The sequence below is a fragment of the Pistacia vera genome, unplaced genomic scaffold (assembly GCF_008641045.1).
Source record: "Pistacia vera cultivar Batoury unplaced genomic scaffold, PisVer_v2 Contig552, whole genome shotgun sequence".
Classification (NCBI taxonomy): Eukaryota; Viridiplantae; Streptophyta; class Magnoliopsida; order Sapindales; family Anacardiaceae; genus Pistacia; species Pistacia vera.
In genome coordinates this window covers 174563-193015 of record NW_022196393.1, presented here as the reverse complement: position 1 = coordinate 193015, position 18453 = coordinate 174563, and the positions used below count along the sequence as shown (strand labels likewise).

At 36.4% G+C, this 18453-nt stretch overlaps 3 protein-coding genes across 7 annotated transcripts; 1 reads left to right on the top strand and 2 right to left on the bottom strand.

The window, feature by feature from the left end:
- Positions 1 to 4024: 4024 nt before the first annotated feature.
- Positions 4025 to 8908, top strand: LOC116108079. 2 transcript variants are annotated; one of them, XR_004124587.1, is made up of 4 exons: positions 4025 to 4749; positions 5861 to 5947; positions 6048 to 7695; positions 8392 to 8908. XR_004124587.1 is itself a non-coding variant. In XM_031394363.1 (4 exons), exons 1-4 carry the CDS (start codon positions 4426 to 4428, stop codon positions 7378 to 7380), a joined length of 1638 nt encoding a protein of 545 aa, XP_031250223.1. In that variant the 5' UTR covers positions 4025 to 4425; the 3' UTR covers positions 7381 to 7494. The 2 variants fall into 2 exon arrangements, 1 of the variants encoding a protein (XP_031250223.1); XM_031394363.1 differs by lacking the exon at positions 8392 to 8908 and having other exon boundaries at positions 6048 to 7239; positions 7346 to 7494.
- LOC116108080 (ketohexokinase-like) lies at positions 8256 to 13136 on the bottom strand. 4 transcript variants are annotated; one of them, XM_031394364.1, is made up of 13 exons: positions 12714 to 13134; positions 12439 to 12490; positions 12256 to 12345; positions 12113 to 12190; positions 11934 to 12008; positions 11717 to 11769; positions 10888 to 11038; positions 10449 to 10559; positions 9781 to 9907; positions 9540 to 9637; positions 9184 to 9322; positions 8657 to 8709; positions 8256 to 8579 (listed from the first exon to the last, which is right to left on the bottom strand). In XM_031394364.1, the coding sequence occupies exons 1-13, from the start codon at positions 12812 to 12814 to the stop codon at positions 8499 to 8501; spliced, it is 1209 nt and encodes a 402-aa protein (XP_031250224.1). In that variant the 5' UTR covers positions 12815 to 13134; the 3' UTR covers positions 8256 to 8498. The 4 variants fall into 4 exon arrangements, with proteins under 4 accessions (XP_031250224.1, XP_031250225.1, XP_031250226.1 ...); XM_031394365.1 differs by having other exon boundaries at positions 12835 to 13133; XM_031394366.1 differs by lacking the exon at positions 10449 to 10559 and having other exon boundaries at positions 12714 to 13136.
- Positions 13137 to 14760: 1624 nt separating this feature from the next.
- On the bottom strand, positions 14761 to 17537 carry LOC116108061. The gene is made up of 7 exons (XM_031394338.1): positions 17507 to 17537; positions 17334 to 17449; positions 16396 to 16522; positions 16149 to 16246; positions 15777 to 15915; positions 15260 to 15312; positions 14761 to 15161 (listed from the first exon to the last, which is right to left on the bottom strand). The coding sequence occupies exons 1-7, from the start codon at positions 17535 to 17537 to the stop codon at positions 15078 to 15080; spliced, it is 648 nt and encodes a 215-aa protein (XP_031250198.1). The 3' UTR covers positions 14761 to 15077.
- Between the last annotated feature and the right edge of the window lie 916 nt (positions 17538 to 18453).

Below are 18453 nucleotides of genomic sequence, written 5' to 3'. Positions count from 1 at the left end.
CAATTTGATGGCCACCCTGTTTGTTAACAATATATAACTAAAAGAAGCAATAAAGGATATGTCAATCAGATTGTCCCAACAATAACAACAAAATATCACATACTGGCTACTTGTCAAAGGGGACACATAAAGTTATATATTCTTGATAATCTGTATATGACATGACAACATATTCCATTATTAAAGCCAACTTGAACGATGGTAACATGTGTGATTGCCAAAGTTCTCTTATTTCTTAGGTAGATTTTTTGAACGTTTCATGTTAACGGCAGCCAAATGCTGAGTAATTAATCAACCGTTAATTTATGTGATGTAATTACTCTTTCATAAACGTTAATATTTTGTAATGTAATTACTTTTTTTGTGAAACCGGTGTAAAATTAATTCTACTTTGCTTTGTGAAAAAATCTCATTTATTTCTTCTTTTTGTAATTTTTTTAAATGGATTCCCACACTTATTGGCTCTTTTTTTCCTTGTTTTTATCTCTGCCGAAATTTTGATCAATCCAATAAAACAATCGGAGGTTTTGATTTTTTGATGAGAAAACAGAAAGTGGAACCCTAGTTTCTTGATTTTATTTCTTTTCTAAATTGGGTGAGAGTCACGTGGATTTGATAAGTTCCGATGAAGAGAAGGGCTTTGACGAGCCAGAAGGCGACGACTACAGCTGGTTATCCAAGCTTCTGTGATGAATGGATGACTCTGATGAGGTGTGGTGGTGGGTGGATCAAGTCAAAGTCTTCCAATCAACGGTCAGTATGAAGACGACGACGATTGTGTCGTGTTAGACGCTGACCCGGACAAACCCGTATCGGCTGATATGATAAGGCGCGCGGAGGGTGAGCGTGAGCGTGAGGGTGATGAGAGGAAGATGATTTGGTTGTTGTGGGAGAAAAGGGACAGGTGTGTATAGATTCAGTTGTGTTTTATTCTTGTTAATTTTAGTTTAAATGATTTTTGTTATTGAATTTTGTTGTAAATTAAAGAGAAAAATTTGAGACGGAAACTAGCCTTTAGAAACATGAATTTCTATATTAATTTTGAATTTTTGGGACGGCAGTTGAAGTTAAGATTTGAATCCAGTAGCTTTTCGGTTTTTGATTTGTTGTTGGTGGTCACTATATTACAGTTGTTTGGTATTGTTGGTTTTTGATAGGTGTTGATGGGTTGATGTATTTGGAGTTTATTTTTGGTTCGGAAAGTTTGGGATGAATATAATCATGTTGGATTTACATTTTGGGGCTGGTTTTTTTAAATTAAAAAGGGGTCATGAGCTTGAACATGAATCCAGGTCTTGTTGTAGGCCAGCTTCGATACTTGCAGAGTGTTGCTGATTAGTCCTATGTTTGGTGTCTTTGGTATAATTGGCTTAGTTTTGTCTACTTATACATGAACTTTTCTTCAGCAACAAGGCAATCTGAAAGGGTGAATCTTTGCAATCTAGATCATATGGTCCATTGAGAGTAAGTGGGCTTTTGTTCCTTGTAAATATTTATTCAAATGCTTGTAGGATTTATACCTGCCCTCTAGATGCTGCATGTGCAAAAGAACCATTTTTTTTTTTTGGTCACGGATATGCACTCACCCCCTCCCTTGAGTTTTCTTTGTTCTCTAGATACAGTCTTCAATGTCCTAAAGCCCAAAAATGACTAACTCCGAAACTTGAAAGAAAGTATATTTACAATATGAAGTATGATCTCCTAGAGAATTCTGGATTTCAAAGGTGGCACTGCACTGTGCCATACATTTGTTCTAATGTGCAAGTTCTACTGCAGCATTGCCAAAACATGGAGCGTGCCTGGTGCAAAATGTTGAAGAATTTTCAATGGTATTTGAGAATTTTCAACTGGCATGTTCTGTACAAATCTCATTTCTCTTCTTCAAATATATGCAGGGACATGCTGGTGCTGCTATAGCATATGGATCTCTCCTTCTTAGAGGTGAGGTTTTTCTCAGCTTCTTAGCATATGGAAATCCAGCTTCTTATGCTTGCCCAAGATTTCTTTAAGCTTACTAGTAATTAGAAGTTATGGATTATAGTTGACATTGGATATCCTAGATTTTTTTATCACTCATTGAAAATACAAATATGATATGTAAATAGCACATAATTATTCTATGTGCACCAGATCTTTCATCACCATTATTAATTGATTGTCTGTGTCAATTTATGGATGTGACCTGTGTTGTAGGTTTCAGTTCCTTCCCAGAAGATCATTTATATTAAAAAAATAACTTCATTTTTCTAGGAAATTGTAGAATGTAACTGATCTGTATGGTTTGTTCCCTTTTTGGGCTTCCCTCATTGATTATTGGCACATCAGGAGTACAAGTTCCAGAATCCTTGACAAAATTCAATTCAAAGAGGAGTTCTGCTGCAAAAAGAACCAGGATTAATGCGCAAAGCCCCTTGATGAATCCGGTAGAGATGGCAAAAGAACAGTTTGAGGTTGCAGCAAGAGCAGGATGCAATCTTGGATTAAAGTGGTTGCAAAGACTTGAGGAGGAAGAGAAGCGATTACTAACTGAAAATAGTTCCCCAGGCACAGTCTCTTGAAGCTAAGTTGATATGCATATCATATACCAGGAAATTAAAAAACATATTTCTAAATCCTTGGTCCAGTGAAGTAATCGAAACTATGCTGCAAGGGTTTAATTGTTTTGAATAATCTACTCATGTGATTTAAGAGATTGATTGATTAGTGGGCAGATAATGAATTATGCTGAACGCAGAAACAAGAGTCATTTGAAGTTGGTGCGGTGGTTTTTCTATTTCTTTAGTGGCAGTAGTTTTGCCATTGAATATAGAGTAGTATAGAGTTGAAGGGTTGAAGCGTACACCTAACAAGCGTGTAAGGTTGAAGAAAATTAGAGATTTGATATGTAGAATACCCTTCTGTAAATGTATTATGTACCTGTTTGCAATTCTATATGTATATGTTGATTCTTGGAATATGCAGTGTTTAAATTAGTGATTGCTGGTGGTTCTAGGTGCCAACCATTACCAATGCCATCATCTTTATGTACTTGTTTTGGGCCACTCGAAATTTAATGATACAGGACCAGAGGAATGTTGGATACTTTAATACGTTGTTTATGAATTGGAGACTGGCCAGAGCAGGAAAGGTTGTGATTAGAAGGAATTATCATGATCACGGGAAGGGGAGACTTTGGAAGTCGTTCAATAAAATTTCAATATATGGGGAAATGGGTATCCAAAGAGTGGTGGCCCTTACAACTTTGTGGTGTTGGTGATGCTGCGGTAGTTGGGTCTGATGCATCTGGACTGCTTGGTCCTCATTCCCAGTCAAGACTCAAGATGAAAGTAACACTAGTCCATCTTTGAACGAGCATTTTTCAACTAACGTTTGGGGCTGATTGTTTGGTGGTCTAAATTTGTATTTGCTTTCATCAGATTTTCTACTTAATGTTCACAAGCCCATTACTAGTTTTTGTATTCAGCCCTATACGATCCTTGTCATTAAACTTGACGTTATAAAACAAATAAAAAAAGTTGACTTGACTAAAACAATAAAATAAACGAAATTTCATCATAAAACGGCTGCATTTGACTTTGGGAACGTATAAGAATTAACGACTTACTAAACAAAACTAACGCGTATTTCTCGTTTTAATCAAAGAAGCCAAAACTTGTTCGTACAAATTAAAAAGATTATTTCATTTTAATAATTCTATTAACCATCTATTTTTTTTTTGTGAACATTTTAACCATTTATTTTGTTACTTGTACAAAGGATGATATTATTTCACTTACCCTTTATGGGATTATGTAAAATAAATAAAATATTCATTAAAATATTTTATATTAAAATAGTTATAGAATCTTACATATAATAATTATGTCAATCGTAATGGGTGGTTTGTTTCAGTGGAATATGTAACGTGTCCACGTCCACTCATATTACATCACCATCCGTACCCTTTTCTCATTCCTAAACTACCTCTTTATTTTTTTCTTATTTCCAATTATACCCTTCATTGTTTACTTCGCTTTCACTTCTCTTCTCTCTCCTCTACACTCTTACAACACGAAACTCGAAACAGGAACACTCTCTCTACCCTTCTTTCTTTTCTGAAAACCCCTCATTTTTTTTCTCAATCCGTAAACCCTCTAATTACGATTTTCCCACCTTAAAGCCCTAATCTTTATGAAATTTACCGGGAAATTTTCTTCCATTTTTCCCTTCTAATTTAGCTTTGTGAAAAAATCTCTTTTTTATTTCTTCTTTTTGTAATTTTTTTAAATGGATTCCCACACTTATTGGCTCTTTTATTTTCCTTGTTTTTTATTTCTCTGCCGAAATTTTGATCAATCCAATAAAACGAATCGGAGGTTTTGATTTTTTTGATGAGAAAACAGAAAGTGGAACCCTAGTTTCTTGATTTTATTTCTTTTCTAAATTATGGGCGAGAGTCACGTGGTATTTGATATAAGTTCCGATGAAGAGAAGGGCTTTGACGAGCCAGAAGGCGACGACTACAGCTGGTTATCCAAGCTTCTTCGTGATGAAGTGGATGACTCTGATGAGGTGGTGGTGGTGGGTGAGATCAAGTCAAAGTCTTCCAAATCAACGGTCAGTAATGAAGACGACGACGATTGTGTCGTGTTAGACGCTGACCCGGACAAACCCGTATCGGCTGATAATGATAAGGCGCGCGAGGGTGAGCGTGAGCGTGAGGGTGATGGAGAGGAAGATGATTTGGTTGTAGTGGGAGAAAAGGGACAGGTGTGTATAGATTCAGTTGTGTTTTATTCTTGTTAATTTTATGTTTAAATGATTTTTTTGTTATTGAATTTTGTTGTAAATTAAAGAGAAAAAAATTATGAGAACGGAAACTAGCCTTTAGAAACATGAATTTCTATATTAATTTTTGAATTTTTGGGACGGCAGTTGACAGTTAAGATTTGAATCCAAGTAGCTTTTCGGTTTTTGATTTGTTGTTGGTGGTCACTATATTACAGTTGTTTGGTATCTGTTGGTTTTTGATAGGTGTTGATGGGTTGATGTATTTGGAGTTTATTTTTGGTTCGGAAAGTTCTGGGTTGAATATAATCATGTTGGATTTACATTTTGGGGCTGGTTATTTTAAATTAAAAAATGGGGTCAATGAGCTTGAACATGAATCCAGGTCTTGTTGTAGGTCCAGCTTCCAGATACTTGCAGAGTGTTTGCTGATTACTGTCCTATGATTTGGTGTGCTTTGGTATAATTGGCTTAGTTTTGTCTACTTATACATGAACTTTTCTTCAGCAACAAGGCAATCTGAAAGGGTGAATCTTTGCAATCTAGATCATATGGTCCATTGAGAGTAAGTGGGCTTTTTGTTCCTTGTAAATATTTATTCAAATGCTTGTAGGATTTATACCTGCCCTCTAGATGCTGCATGTGCAAAAGAACCAATTTTTTTTTTTTTGGGGTCACGGATATGCACTCAACCCCTCCCTTGAAGTTTTCTTTGTTCTCTAGATACAGTCTATCAATGTCCTAAAGCCCAAAAAGATGACTAACTCCTGAAACTTGAAAGAAAGTATATTTACAATATGAAGTATGATTTCCTAGAGAAATTCTGGATTTCTAAAGAACATTAGAATCATCTTTGAGATTTCTCAAACTATGGACTTGTTTGGGCCTGAGTACCTTAGGTAAGTTTGCTGTTGGGCTATTCAGCTTATGCTGCTTATCTACACTTGATGTTAAACCATTTCTTTTTACTTCTTTGCACATTGATGACCTTGTTAAGTCACATCACTTTATCAACTTCCCTGATTACAATTTTGATTGGGAGATGTAGCACCGTATTTCTGACAAAAATGGTTGTTCTGTCTTCATTGTATAGGTTGCATGCAGAGACTTCCCTCATCCACGGCATCTTTGTGCTAAATTTCCTTTCAGTTCTACTGCACATGAATTGCATTGCGACCAGGTAAATTTTTTAGTTTTCTTTTTCTACTGAAATATTGGCAGAGACCTAGTGTTTGACATTTTTTGGTGCTGATTTCTGCCCTCTTCTTGCTGAAATGCAGTGTCATTGTTATGTCTGTGACTCAGTTGCTCCATGTGCTCATTGGGGTTCTGGTGTTTGTGATATTGATCATTGTCATGCTACTGAGAAGGAAGATTTTTGGAAATCTCAGCGGAAAAATTTCAGGATTCAGAAAGATGCTCCTGTACCAGTTAAAGTTCCGGAAACTTCTCTATCTACAACGTTTCCACACCTTAACCAAATTCCACCTCGTGATATTATTCAATTGGCATCCAATTGTGTACCACAGAATCAACTCTCGAGGCCAGGTATAGTCCGTGCTTGCCCTTCTTCAAACAGGTTGAGCATTCCAAACATCATAAGTCAGGGTAGAAGCCGACAATCAGGACCAGTTTTTGGCAAAAACAGGTTACAGACACGCGTAGTTTCTCAACAGTCACCATTGCTTAGGGTACGCAATAATGTCATCCGTAGGGACAGAGGTGTTAACGGTGGCAACTTGGGAATGTTTAGAAGGCCCGGGATTGCTGGAGATGCCCCCACAATGAACCAATCTGTCTATAGCTCTGCAAACAACACCAGAGGCGTTCATGCATCACAAATTACGTGCGCTCCTGTTCCACCGGCCTTGTCTACTACTGATGGTATTAACATGCAGTGGGTCCCCGGCATGAGTCAGGATTCATGTACATATCAGAACATCTCCCAGACTGGCACTGGAAGTGTCTTTGTGAGTACAGTGCCCTCCCAATCCCCAGTATACAGTCAGACAATTCCAGAACCTCAACCATACAGCCAGCCTATGTCTCAACAACCAATATACAGACCTATTCCTCAACTGCAAATATACAGCCAGCCTATTCCTGAAATTCATGCAAGCAGTGAACCTGTTCCTCAACCCCATGGATATGCAGAGCATATTTCTCAATCAAATGATGGCCTACTTAGCGGTGAGCTTGGCAATCAAAGGCAAAATATGATAGGTCCAAATCTTTCTGATTTTGACCCATGGTTAAATGACAGTGGAAGCAATCAACAACCTCCAAACGAAAATTGTCATCTCCATAGAACAGGGTCTAAAAACGAGCCATTACCTTTCCAGGAGTTAAATTCACATTGTAATGGAGGTACCAAATTTCATTACAGTGACCATGAATTTGATGACTGGTTTCAAGAAAATCATGCAGTGCAGGTGCCGGAAGCATATACGCCTGCACATTTTGTTGATGCAGGTATGCTTTTATTTGATTTTGAAACCTCTTTCAATGGTCTGGCACATGTATAGCCAAGTATAGCTGGTGCTTTACAAAAGAAGCTGAAAATAATTATGTTTTGTAGGTTGGGCTTACACTTTGTCAGAGGACCTATTCTAGTGTACAACTAATATGAAATGAAGTGTACAAAGTGTCTATTGGATGAATGAATCTGTAGAGAGTAACAGATGCAGGCAAATCTTTTTATCTTAATGAATCCCAAAGCTTAAATTATGTCTCAGTTTCCTCATGAATGTGATTGGAATCGGACTCTTCCCCGATTTTCTAAATGGTTGTCTGGTTGTGTGCATAGTTCTGTAAGGAAGGTCGGCTTCCTTTCTCAATTGGCCCTGCTTTGATATGTGTACGAATTGTCTATTGCCTTATTGATATATAACATAAGGGCCCCAAGTCAGCTATTGCTTCAGAAATCAGGTGAGCAATTTGATGGCCACCCTGTTTGTTAACAATATATAACTAAAAGAAGCAATAAAGGATATGTCAATCAGATTGTCCCAACAATAACAACAAAATATCACATACTGGCTACTTGTCAAAGGGGACACATAAAGTTATATATTCTTGATAATCTGTATATGACATGACAACATATTCCATTATTAAAGCCAACTTGAACGATGGTAACATGTGTGATTGCCAAAGTTCTCTTATTTCTTAGGTAGATTTTTTGAACGTTTCATGTTAACGGCAGCCAAATGCTGAGTAATTAATCAACCGTTAATTTATGTGATGTAATTACTCTTTCATAAACGTTAATATTTTGTAATGTAATTACTTTTTTTGTGAAACCGGTGTAAAATTAATATTAATATTAATATTAATATTATCATAAAGCATCTAGGACGTTTAACAGGTTGGAGTCTTGCAGAAAAGAGAGAAATTTCTTCTTAAGGGTGTTTTAGAATACACAAGTAACTACATTTATGCACTTTTATATTCCCACTTTAAATACTTAACTTTTTAGAAGTCCATTGAATTATATTGAACCAAAACTAAGAATTTGTATTAAAAAAATCGAATTACAATTGTAGTACTTGAGCAATTATAAACTATAAAATAATATTCAATGATACTACGAGCACTAAATGAATTTAAACCTTCTTTTTCCAGGGATCTTGGACGCTCGTCTCACATAGCCAACAAGCAGAGGTATGAGTGAGTGGTCAATCCAGTGATCGAATGCCACGCTTGATGCGATAACCATTTAAGACATTCAACTAAAAAAAAGATTCCAACCGTGGGTGTGATCTATGTGGAAGACCAGTTCGAGCTCCCAGAGCCCTACAGCCAAGAGCCGCCTGCAATCAAAGACAAATTTATGTTACATTCATTATCTTGGATAAATTTCACTGTTCCGCTTAGTAAGTCTACATACCACTTGAGCAGCAAATGGCAACATTTTTTCTGGAGGCATGTTGGCGCAGATGGCTACAAAAATAACATACAAATTTGTATAATTTGTCCCCGTGAATCAAAAGATTATGTAAAAGTAGCCCCAACAAGTTCTAGGGATGATGGAGTGGTCAGTTGAATTAAAGTTACAAAAGATGGTTTTAACTTGTGAGAATTAAACCACAAAACAATTTAGTCAATTTTTGAGATACAAACCTTTACACCTACATGGAAATAATGGTGCTATCCTAATTAGTATGAAACAAAAGAAATTTAAAAAGAAAAAATTGTGAGATCAACTGATTGCTATGATCCATCATATCTTTCAGCAGAATACAGTCCTTGGATGCAGACAAGCATAACAATTAAATGTGAAGATTAAACAGTTATCTAAAGTAAAACGACACTATAAAGCAAAGAAGTGACGGAAAAGTTTGTAAAGGATAGAAAATATATGGACACACTGGAATCTTAGGTAAATTAACATATTGGATGGTATTGTTAACTTACCATAAAGAATTGCCCCAATAAATGCATCCCCAGCACCAGTAGTATCAGAGAGTTCTGATGGTGGAATTTTCTCGGCTGTTCCAATAAATAACCTCCCGCTTACAGTTCCTATCCCATCTGCTCTCAATTTTGTCTCCAACTGGAAGAATTTAAAGGAAAAAGAAACACAAAAATATATTCCAAGCTCAGTGTTTTTCCTTGTTTTACCAGTACAAGAGAAATTAAGAGGAAAATTTAGTCCACAGTAGTTCACACTTGCAAAGGCTGCAGCTAAAATTTAGTGTACTGGGTTTCTACTCCAAAATATAAAGCAATAAGAAAGGATCACATACAGAAGTTTGCTAGAAGTATATTACCGATGATACGCATGTTGGGAAGGCTACACTCTCATCCTTTCTCTGGTTCAGGGATTCCAATAAGCTCTCTACATCAACTTCTTCCAAGTCAGCACCCTCTGCAGAAACAGTAACAATGAAAACCTGTGCATTTTTTTAAGCAAATAAGTAGACTAAGTATAGTTCCTTTAGCATAGTTTCCAACACTATGCTTACAAATACCCCACACCAGAAAAAAAAAACTGGGCAATTAAATACTCACCATTTTTGCTTCTCTGAAGCATTATGCATCCATTTTCACCCAAGGTTACGATGACAAATTTTAAATTTGGCAATCTCAAAAGCATGGAAACAAGTGCACTTGGAACAGATGGCGCCTCCGTCCACACCTGTCACATGAAAAGTTTGCAAGGTGTTCCATGCAAATTATCTCTAAAACCAAAAATCAAGCAGCTACATCAGATAGATAATGCATTAAAGAGTAGTTTGCTTGCCACACGGAGTAGATATAGAAAACTAGGAGTGGAATTTAATTGGTGTGTTACTGGTGTTGGTGTATGTTGGAAATTTGTTTCATATGGCAAATTGTAACATTGGAATCAGAGGACCAGCACATATAAGATAACACAAGCAGGTTATGCCCATGAGTGAAAGTTGCAGTGAAATACTTAAAAAAGAAAAATAAATAAGTGAAACAGAGTAAATCACGAAGTCAATATTGGCCATAATTAAGTTTATTTACTCTTTTGAATTATTTCTCCAATCAATGATCTTCTCTTGTTTCTTCTTAAAAAAAAAAAAAAAAAAGGAAATGATTTGAAAGAATGATCTCATAAGTGAAACACTTAAAGTAGATTTCAGATTTTAACATTTCTTATTCAGGCAGACCAACTCAACCATCAACAATATTTCATTAAAGAGTAAACTTGCCTGAGGAAATTTTGCTGAGCATACAGCATAATTGGTCAATTTCAGAAAATCATCCAACCTTTCTCTTTTCCTTTCTGCATCAATTAAAATAGGTATATTCCTGCGAGCAGCCTGTGCTGGAAGAATCCAATAACTCTTATTTAGTTCCTATTAGTTAGCATTCATATTTCTTGTACAAAGTAAATCAGGAAGAACAACATTACCCATAATCAGAAAGTTTGTATGTAAATTCTACAATTCATGCAGTCATTCTGACAAACTTAGGTCATTGTTATATCAAAAGGCAAAAACATAGAATCATTTCAAAACATTGGTCTTGTTCTTGTTCCATTTCATATCTCATAAATAAATAAACCACCCTTAACTGTCATGAACTTCAGCCAGTAGTACACTTTATTACAAGTAGAAGACTAACATTACTAAACATGATAATGATTACCTCTTGTGCAATAAATATAGCAGTTTCAGGCAACCTTCCATCAAAATAAGCAATCCCTGCTCTATCCAATTCAGATGACATAGTTGATTGTGGAAAATCATCTGGTAGCATGGGAGGATATCCAGGAGTGTGTATACAAGTTCGAGTTTTCCTGAAATAATTACTAATTAGTTAACTCGAAAAAGTGACTTCCAAACAACCTATTAGATATTTGTAATTCCTTAATTCAAGGTTAAGTTACTCATCGTGATATGTTAAGTTGTGTTCTGACTCTGTTGAGATTATATCAATGCAAAAGCACAGCCAGCATTCTCAAGCATACACTAGATCAGTGGCACTGGGAGCAGTCATTATACAGTGCAGCATAAGATGAACCTATGCATCACCTACAGTCTAATGGGACTGGTAGCAGAAAGACTTTCCCAAAGAGCTAGGGATATCTTATATTGTTATTATATTGACCTCTAGAGCTTGCACTTAAAGAAAATAAGTTCATTCCAGTGTCACTAAGAAGTTCCCTCTTCCAAATGAGGAAGACATTTCAACATGGTTCCAAATGTGTACAACCTTTTGTTTCCAGTAGTGAAAATAGACTAATAGGATGATTAACCGCTCCTATGATTTTATCTCTAAAAGAAAACCTTGGTATATCACTGAACTCAATCAAAGTAAATCATAACTACAAGTAATTCTCAAAAACAATCTAATGAAGAAAAATTGCTTAGGTGAAATCCATAAACCTCCAAAACAAAGTTGAATGAAACCCTGTTTAAGAATTAATAATTTCCAGAAAGATTCAATTTCAAGGCGTTTAAGCAAAGTTTCTCACGTTTGGTTGTCGACAATTACATAGGTAAATGGTGAATTACCCTCCTTAGAAACCTGAATATAAGAAAATAAGAATATAAATTAACAAGAATAATTTAATTTAAATAAATCTATTATTTTAAGGCACTTTAAAGAGTAGTTATTTTGTTTAAGTAGAATCGTAATGCAATAGACAATGCTTTGTGCAGATTATAGAAAGTGCATAATCTGAAGGTTACCACAAGAAAAGAAGTATCGACACCATCAGCTTCAAACTCCTCCAATATACCCTTGCCTTGTGGGTCATCGGCAACCTGGTCACATTAATTGCAACAGAAAAACAGACAAAGTGTAAAGACACTGAAGATTAGAACTGCTGTGAATACAGAGTTGTGTTTCAAAAGTCAAAACAAAATACCTTGGAAATTATCCTGGGATTTAAGCCCAAACGAGCTGCGCAGGTTAAAGCATTGCCTGCTTTTCCACCACCTTGAACCTAAAGAAACCAAAACACTCGTTATATATTACATCAAAGACCCAAAGTAATATGAGAGGAAATACCTTCAAGCTTGTACTTCTGATTTTATCGTCAGGCTTCGGGTAAGAAGCCACTGCGGCCAAAAAATCCAATCCGACACCACCGCATCCTACCTGTTAACAACACGCGCCACCGCTTCATTCCTAGCTTTTACAGAAAAATAAAACTTAAGTACGAAATACACATATGTAGAGAAAGAAACGCACGACGATTCGGTTTTCAGGGAGAGGAGGTAGAGAATCTGACGACATTTTGAACCTGCGTAAGAGATTAGAAGAATCATAAAGTAGATTGGACAAATGCGGACATTTGAAATGAAAGAACATGGTATTTACGAATTCTACAAGAAACTTTTTTTGTCTGTAGGTCATAAGAAAACAAAATAAAACTAGTGAATAAGTCAAACTTCAGGGGGTCATCATTACTTAATTAAAAAGAACAACACAAGCGTAACTGCGTAAGTGAGGTTTTCAGTTTTCACCTGGAAGTGTTGGTGGCTGAAGCGAAGACAGAGATAGAAGGGCGAGGAGGAAATAGAGCGGTTGAAGAAGAAGAAAAAAGAAAGGTTAATGAAAATGACATGGCATTAAAGTAATACGTACACTGTGGGATTATCTTTTTGCTTTCGTGTTAAAAAGATAACAGAATTGGTGAAGAGAAGACTTTAGAACTTGATGTATGAACGGGTAACAATTTAATGGTTATGGTACATGTGAATGTGATCCAAAGGAGAGGTTGGAAATTTCATTGGTGGAACAATCATAAACTTGGCTGAGTCAGTCCAAGCATGCGGCTGGTACAACCGAACCGGAATTGGTGTGAAAACTGGAAAAGCGAGTGCCGCGTCTCCACCACATCAGATAAGACCGAATCTTGGAACATTTTTACTCGGTGTGATGTTTACGGTTTGGTTGTTAGGATGGCTGACTGAGTATTGGTAAGATAATCAACTTAAAAACACAACCCTCCAATAATTGAGATCGCATATAGCATCTGATTCAAGAAAGGATTCGTATTCTGTGGGACAACAAAACGAAATCGTTTAGCTGATCTTGATTCTTTATAATAATTGCATGGGGGAAATCTCAACCTCTTCTTTATTTTATTATATAGAATAAATGAAAATAATAAATAAAAAAAATATGTGATATGTTAGAGATTGAAACCATTAGAGAAAAGCTCAATTTTTTTATATCCATCAATATAATCAAACTATATTCTTAACAAATAATGCTAGGGACACCGAAAAACCTGCACCGAAATTTTGTACCGGCCTACGTGTAACACGTTTCTTATTTTTTAACAATTTTTTTCTAGTGAACGGTCGTCATCAAATTTGGACGACACGTTCACTCACATGGACGCTCGTCCATATTATATGGACGGGTGTCCATATACAAGGGACGGGCGTCCCCATGTAAAGGACGCCGTCCTTCATTAAAATACAATAAAAAAAAATTTATAAACTTAGGACGGCCGTCCATAAATTTGGACGGCCGTCCATTACATTTGGCGGACGTCATATGAATGGACGCCCGTCCCTTATGTTTGGACGGTCGTCATCCCTGATGGATGACCGGCCATACTCTTCCTTTTTTTTTTTTTTCTTTTTTCTTTTCTAAAAACTAGCTTTCTCTAAGTGGCTCTGAAATCAGTCAGGCCGCCTTTAATCCCTACGGAGGATGAACAGAAGAGCAAGAAGAAGGCTTCTTTGGATCCTTTGCAAAGCTTTTGTCAACACTGAATCATCGCTATGGAAATTTTGAGAGGAATATTTCCAGATTTTAGGAAGAAGCCACTGAACCTCAATATCAAAGCCTATACCAGCACCCTCAACAGCAAAAGTACTCAACTGCTTGGCCTGTACAGACAGCTTTGTGATCCAGATGAGGACGAGCCACCTTCCATTGATACAAGAACTCCCTCCACGAAAAACTTGTGCTTTCATGTCCAAGGAGCAGAAAAGATCAGCAACTGCGGCAAAGTCGAGCTAATAATAATAATGTATTCTATCTAATCAGTATTGAGTATGGAGATGTATAGGTCATATGCATATCTACATGCATTTACTTAAAAGTCTGATAGTAGTAAAGCCGTGGGCAGTTAATAGATGATCAGAGAAGAAGAAACAAAGAAGAAGAAGAAGAGAAGCGAAAGTGTAGAAGTTGAGCAGTTTTTTTTTATTTATTTTATTATTTTGGACGCCCGTCCAAACGTTTTGGATGGGCGTCCCAAATGTTTATAAAAAATTTTATTGTATTTTATTATGGACGGACGTTCCTGTACATGGGGACGCCCGTCCCTTGTATATGGACGCCCGTCCATATAATATGGACGGGCGTCCATGTGAGTAAACGGCTGTCCAAATTTGATGGACGGCCATTCACTAGAAAAAATTGTTAAAAAAATCAGAAATGTATTACACGTAAGCCGGTACAAAATTTCGGTGCAGATTTTTCGATGTCCCTAGCATTATTGATTCTTTAAACTAAACTTCCGTCACTTAATGAGCTTCACTGTTCCCCTGTTCACAGACAGCAATAACGATAGCCATGAGATTCTCATCCAAACCACTAAGAGTTCAGAAATATAAATGAAGATTTTAACAGTACTATGGGTAAATTATCATTTTACATTTATTAGAAAATTTATTTAAAAAAGAAAACATTCATGGCAGCAAACACGCTTCCTCTGTTCATAGACAGCAATAACGATAGCCAAAACTCAACGGCTGTACAGGGCATGGAGGACTACAAACGGAACGTGACACTATGATAGCTACTGGTTATCATGGTCGGGATTGGAAATTCTACAATGCCAATGACTTGATAACTAATCCAAAATCCTACTGTAAAAAGGATGCCAACCGTGGATCTGTCCTGTGTGGAAGACCACTTCGAGCCCCCAAAGCCCTACAACTGGCGGCTGCCTGCAATCAGCTCATCGCATTAGAAACAAATTTATGTTGCATTGACTCACTGGTATAATTCTATCAGTTAATAGAAATTGACAAAATCAAAGACTTACCACTTGGGCCGCGAATGGCAACATTTTCTCTGGTAGCATGTTGGCGCAGATGGCTACAAAAACAAAGTACAAATACCAACTATATCATTTGTCCTGTCATTAGAAACAAAGTTCCCAAAAAGTTCCAGGAATGATGGATAACTGTGTCTAATACTTGAAGGTGACCACTTATACGATAATTATGACCTCAGATAGTTTATCCTCTATGAATTAAACCAAACATGAAAACCTTTATACCTTCACAATTATAACAGTTGTACTCTAACTGACATAAATTCATTAACTGATTGTTTTGATCACATTTCTTCTTCCAGAAATTCAGTCCTCGGATTTGGATGCAGAAAAGCATAAAAATTATGGAAGCACATGCATATAACAATTATTCCTGAACATCAAATAATTATCTAAAGCAAATCTACAATTGAATGCAAAATGAGTTTCAGTAGAGTTTGTGAAGAATACAACATGGAAACATAGCAATGCTGTTGAGATAAGTTGGCTTCAATGGTTAACTTACCATAAAGAACTGCCCCAATAAATGCATCACCTGCACCAGTGGTATCAGTAAGTTCTGAAGGTGGAATCTTCTCAGCTGTTCCAACAAATAATCTCCCGCACATTGTTCCTATCCCATTTGCCCTCAATTTCGTCTCTAACTGGGAGAATTAAAAGTAAAAAGAAGCAAACAGTATATTCTCAACTCAACCTTTTCCTCATTTAGTAGTTCAAAAGTACAACAGAAATTAAATGGGGAATTTATGCACAGCAGCAACAGAAGTTCACAGTAGTAGTAGGCAGCAGCTCAAACTTACAGATTTGAATTATATGCCCAAAAAAATACAGCAATGAGAAAGTGATCCCATATTGTAGATTGTTACAAGTATATTACCGATGATACACATGTTGGGGAGGCTACACTCTCTTCCTTTCTCTGTTCTAGGGTTTCCAATAAGCTGTCTACATCAATTTCCTCTAGATCGGGATTCTCTGCCAGGAACAGTAGGCAATGAAAATCTATATATTTCTTTTTGCAAAGTACACTAAGATTGTGTGGTTCACTAAGCGACATGTTCCAACACTAACTGTACAGGTGATCTTCCTCCCCAACAGGAAAAATTGGGTAATTGAATACTCACCATTTACACTTCTCTCAAGCATTATGCATCCATTTTCGCCCAAGGTCACAATGACAAATTTCAAATTTGGCAATCTCAAAAGCAGGGACACAAGTGCACTTGGCATAGATGATGCCTCTGTCCATGCCTGTCACATGAAGAAATCACAACGTAAACCACATGAATTATTACTAAAAAAAAAATAACAGCAACATCAAATAACTGACTGAAGCACAAAAAATCCGGTTCCAGTTCTCTGTAGTTTTCATGGCCTACCAGAGTCGGGATAGAAAACCAGGACTTGAAGCATTTATCGCAAAAGGAATTACAAAACACTTTGTTCAAAGTTTAATATTACAGTAATTTAATGGATGCTGGTACAAGTTTCATGTTGCAGAACATTAGAATCAAAGCATCATTACATATAAATCCCATGTGTAAGTTCTGCCTATGGATGAAAATAGTGGCAAATTATATATTTAAAGAGAATAATTTTAAGTGAAAAAGAGAAAAAAAAAAAATTAGATTGGTTAGATAGAGGAACAGAAAAGAAGGACAGATATCTTGGGATGAAGCAAAATGATGAACAATGAAGAAAAGAATTGACGGAAAGTCAAGACGTCCACTAATTAGCTGGTTAATCTTTTCGCATACCAAAGACCTCAAATCTAATCTAGTATAACCATAACAAGGGTTTGGGAGGGTTTAAGAGATGGGAGATGGCCACCCCCATTTTGTAGAGAAAAATTAGACTAGAGAAGGAAAAAGATGGAATTGATTGGAAAATTAAAAAAGACATCATAAGTCTTGATAAAGAGGAACAAGAAAGGGGATTGATAGGGGAATCATCAATGCTGTATATTCTAAATATATGCAATAAATAAGGTGATTTTGGATTTCAACATTTCTTATTCACGCGAAAACTCAACCATCAGTAGTTCAGTAAACAACAAACTTGCCTGAGGAAATTTTTCTGAGCATACAGCATAATCAGCCAATTTTAGAAGATCAGCAAACCCTTCCCCTTCCATTTCCACATCAACTAAAGTAGGTATGTTTTTGCGAGCAGCCTGTACTGGAAGAATCCAATAAATGCTACTTACTATTAGTCAATATAATTTTTTTCTTCAACAATGAAAATCAGGAAGAACTATATCAACCATTATCAAAAAGTTTGCATGTAAACTGTAACACTCAAGCAACCATTCTAACAAATTCAGTTCATGAACAGGAGTATACCATACTTGATTTTACAGGCTATATATAGCATGTCAAATTCAAATTGTATGCCAATCAGAAGGAAAAGCAATGGGCAAGCATAGTGGAAGAAATAGTTTAGGAAAATATAATATAACAGTAAGCTTCAGAGTAAGAGCCATGTGAACGACCTTTAAGGAGAACTTACTGCTAGTATTTCAGTAACTTGTCATTCAGGACATATCATTAACCACAGATTATCAACAAAGGTTGTTGAAAGTAGAGATTAATAAAGAACCTATATATACCAATGATGTCAACTAAATAATTACCCAAAGCTGCTCCAGCTCAAACATGGTACCATAAGGGCTGACAGAAAATAGTTCTAATTTTCAGCTCTTTAGCACAAAGTTACTGCTTGCAGACCTTGAAGCAGCAGTTGTGCTTAGCGGCTCAGGCCTGAAACATCAGTTGAAGCCTATTGCCAATTTCAAGGAAGAAGAAAAGGACAGACTACATCTTGATGTGTCCAGTAGGATCCGTAAAATATTGAAAGAAAGTGGGAATTTAGAGACTGATACTCCTATAACCAAATTGTACAAAAAGAAGAAGAAAATGGGCAACCTGGTCATTTCAGTGGACGAGGGCAGGAAGGGGAATTCAGATTAGAATTAGTTAAGGGGAATCTCCACGTAAGGGAGTGCGGAAAGTGTGAATTCAGTTATATATAAAGAAAGCAGTAGCTAGCTGTAGGTAGGGAGGAAATCTGGAAAATATTGGGAGGTGCTAGGCCCTCGAAGTGCTAGCAATCTTTTTATCTTCTGTTATCGTTTTTGCCATTGTTGTTATCACCTGCTGCTTGCAGAGTTGTCCATTTTAATT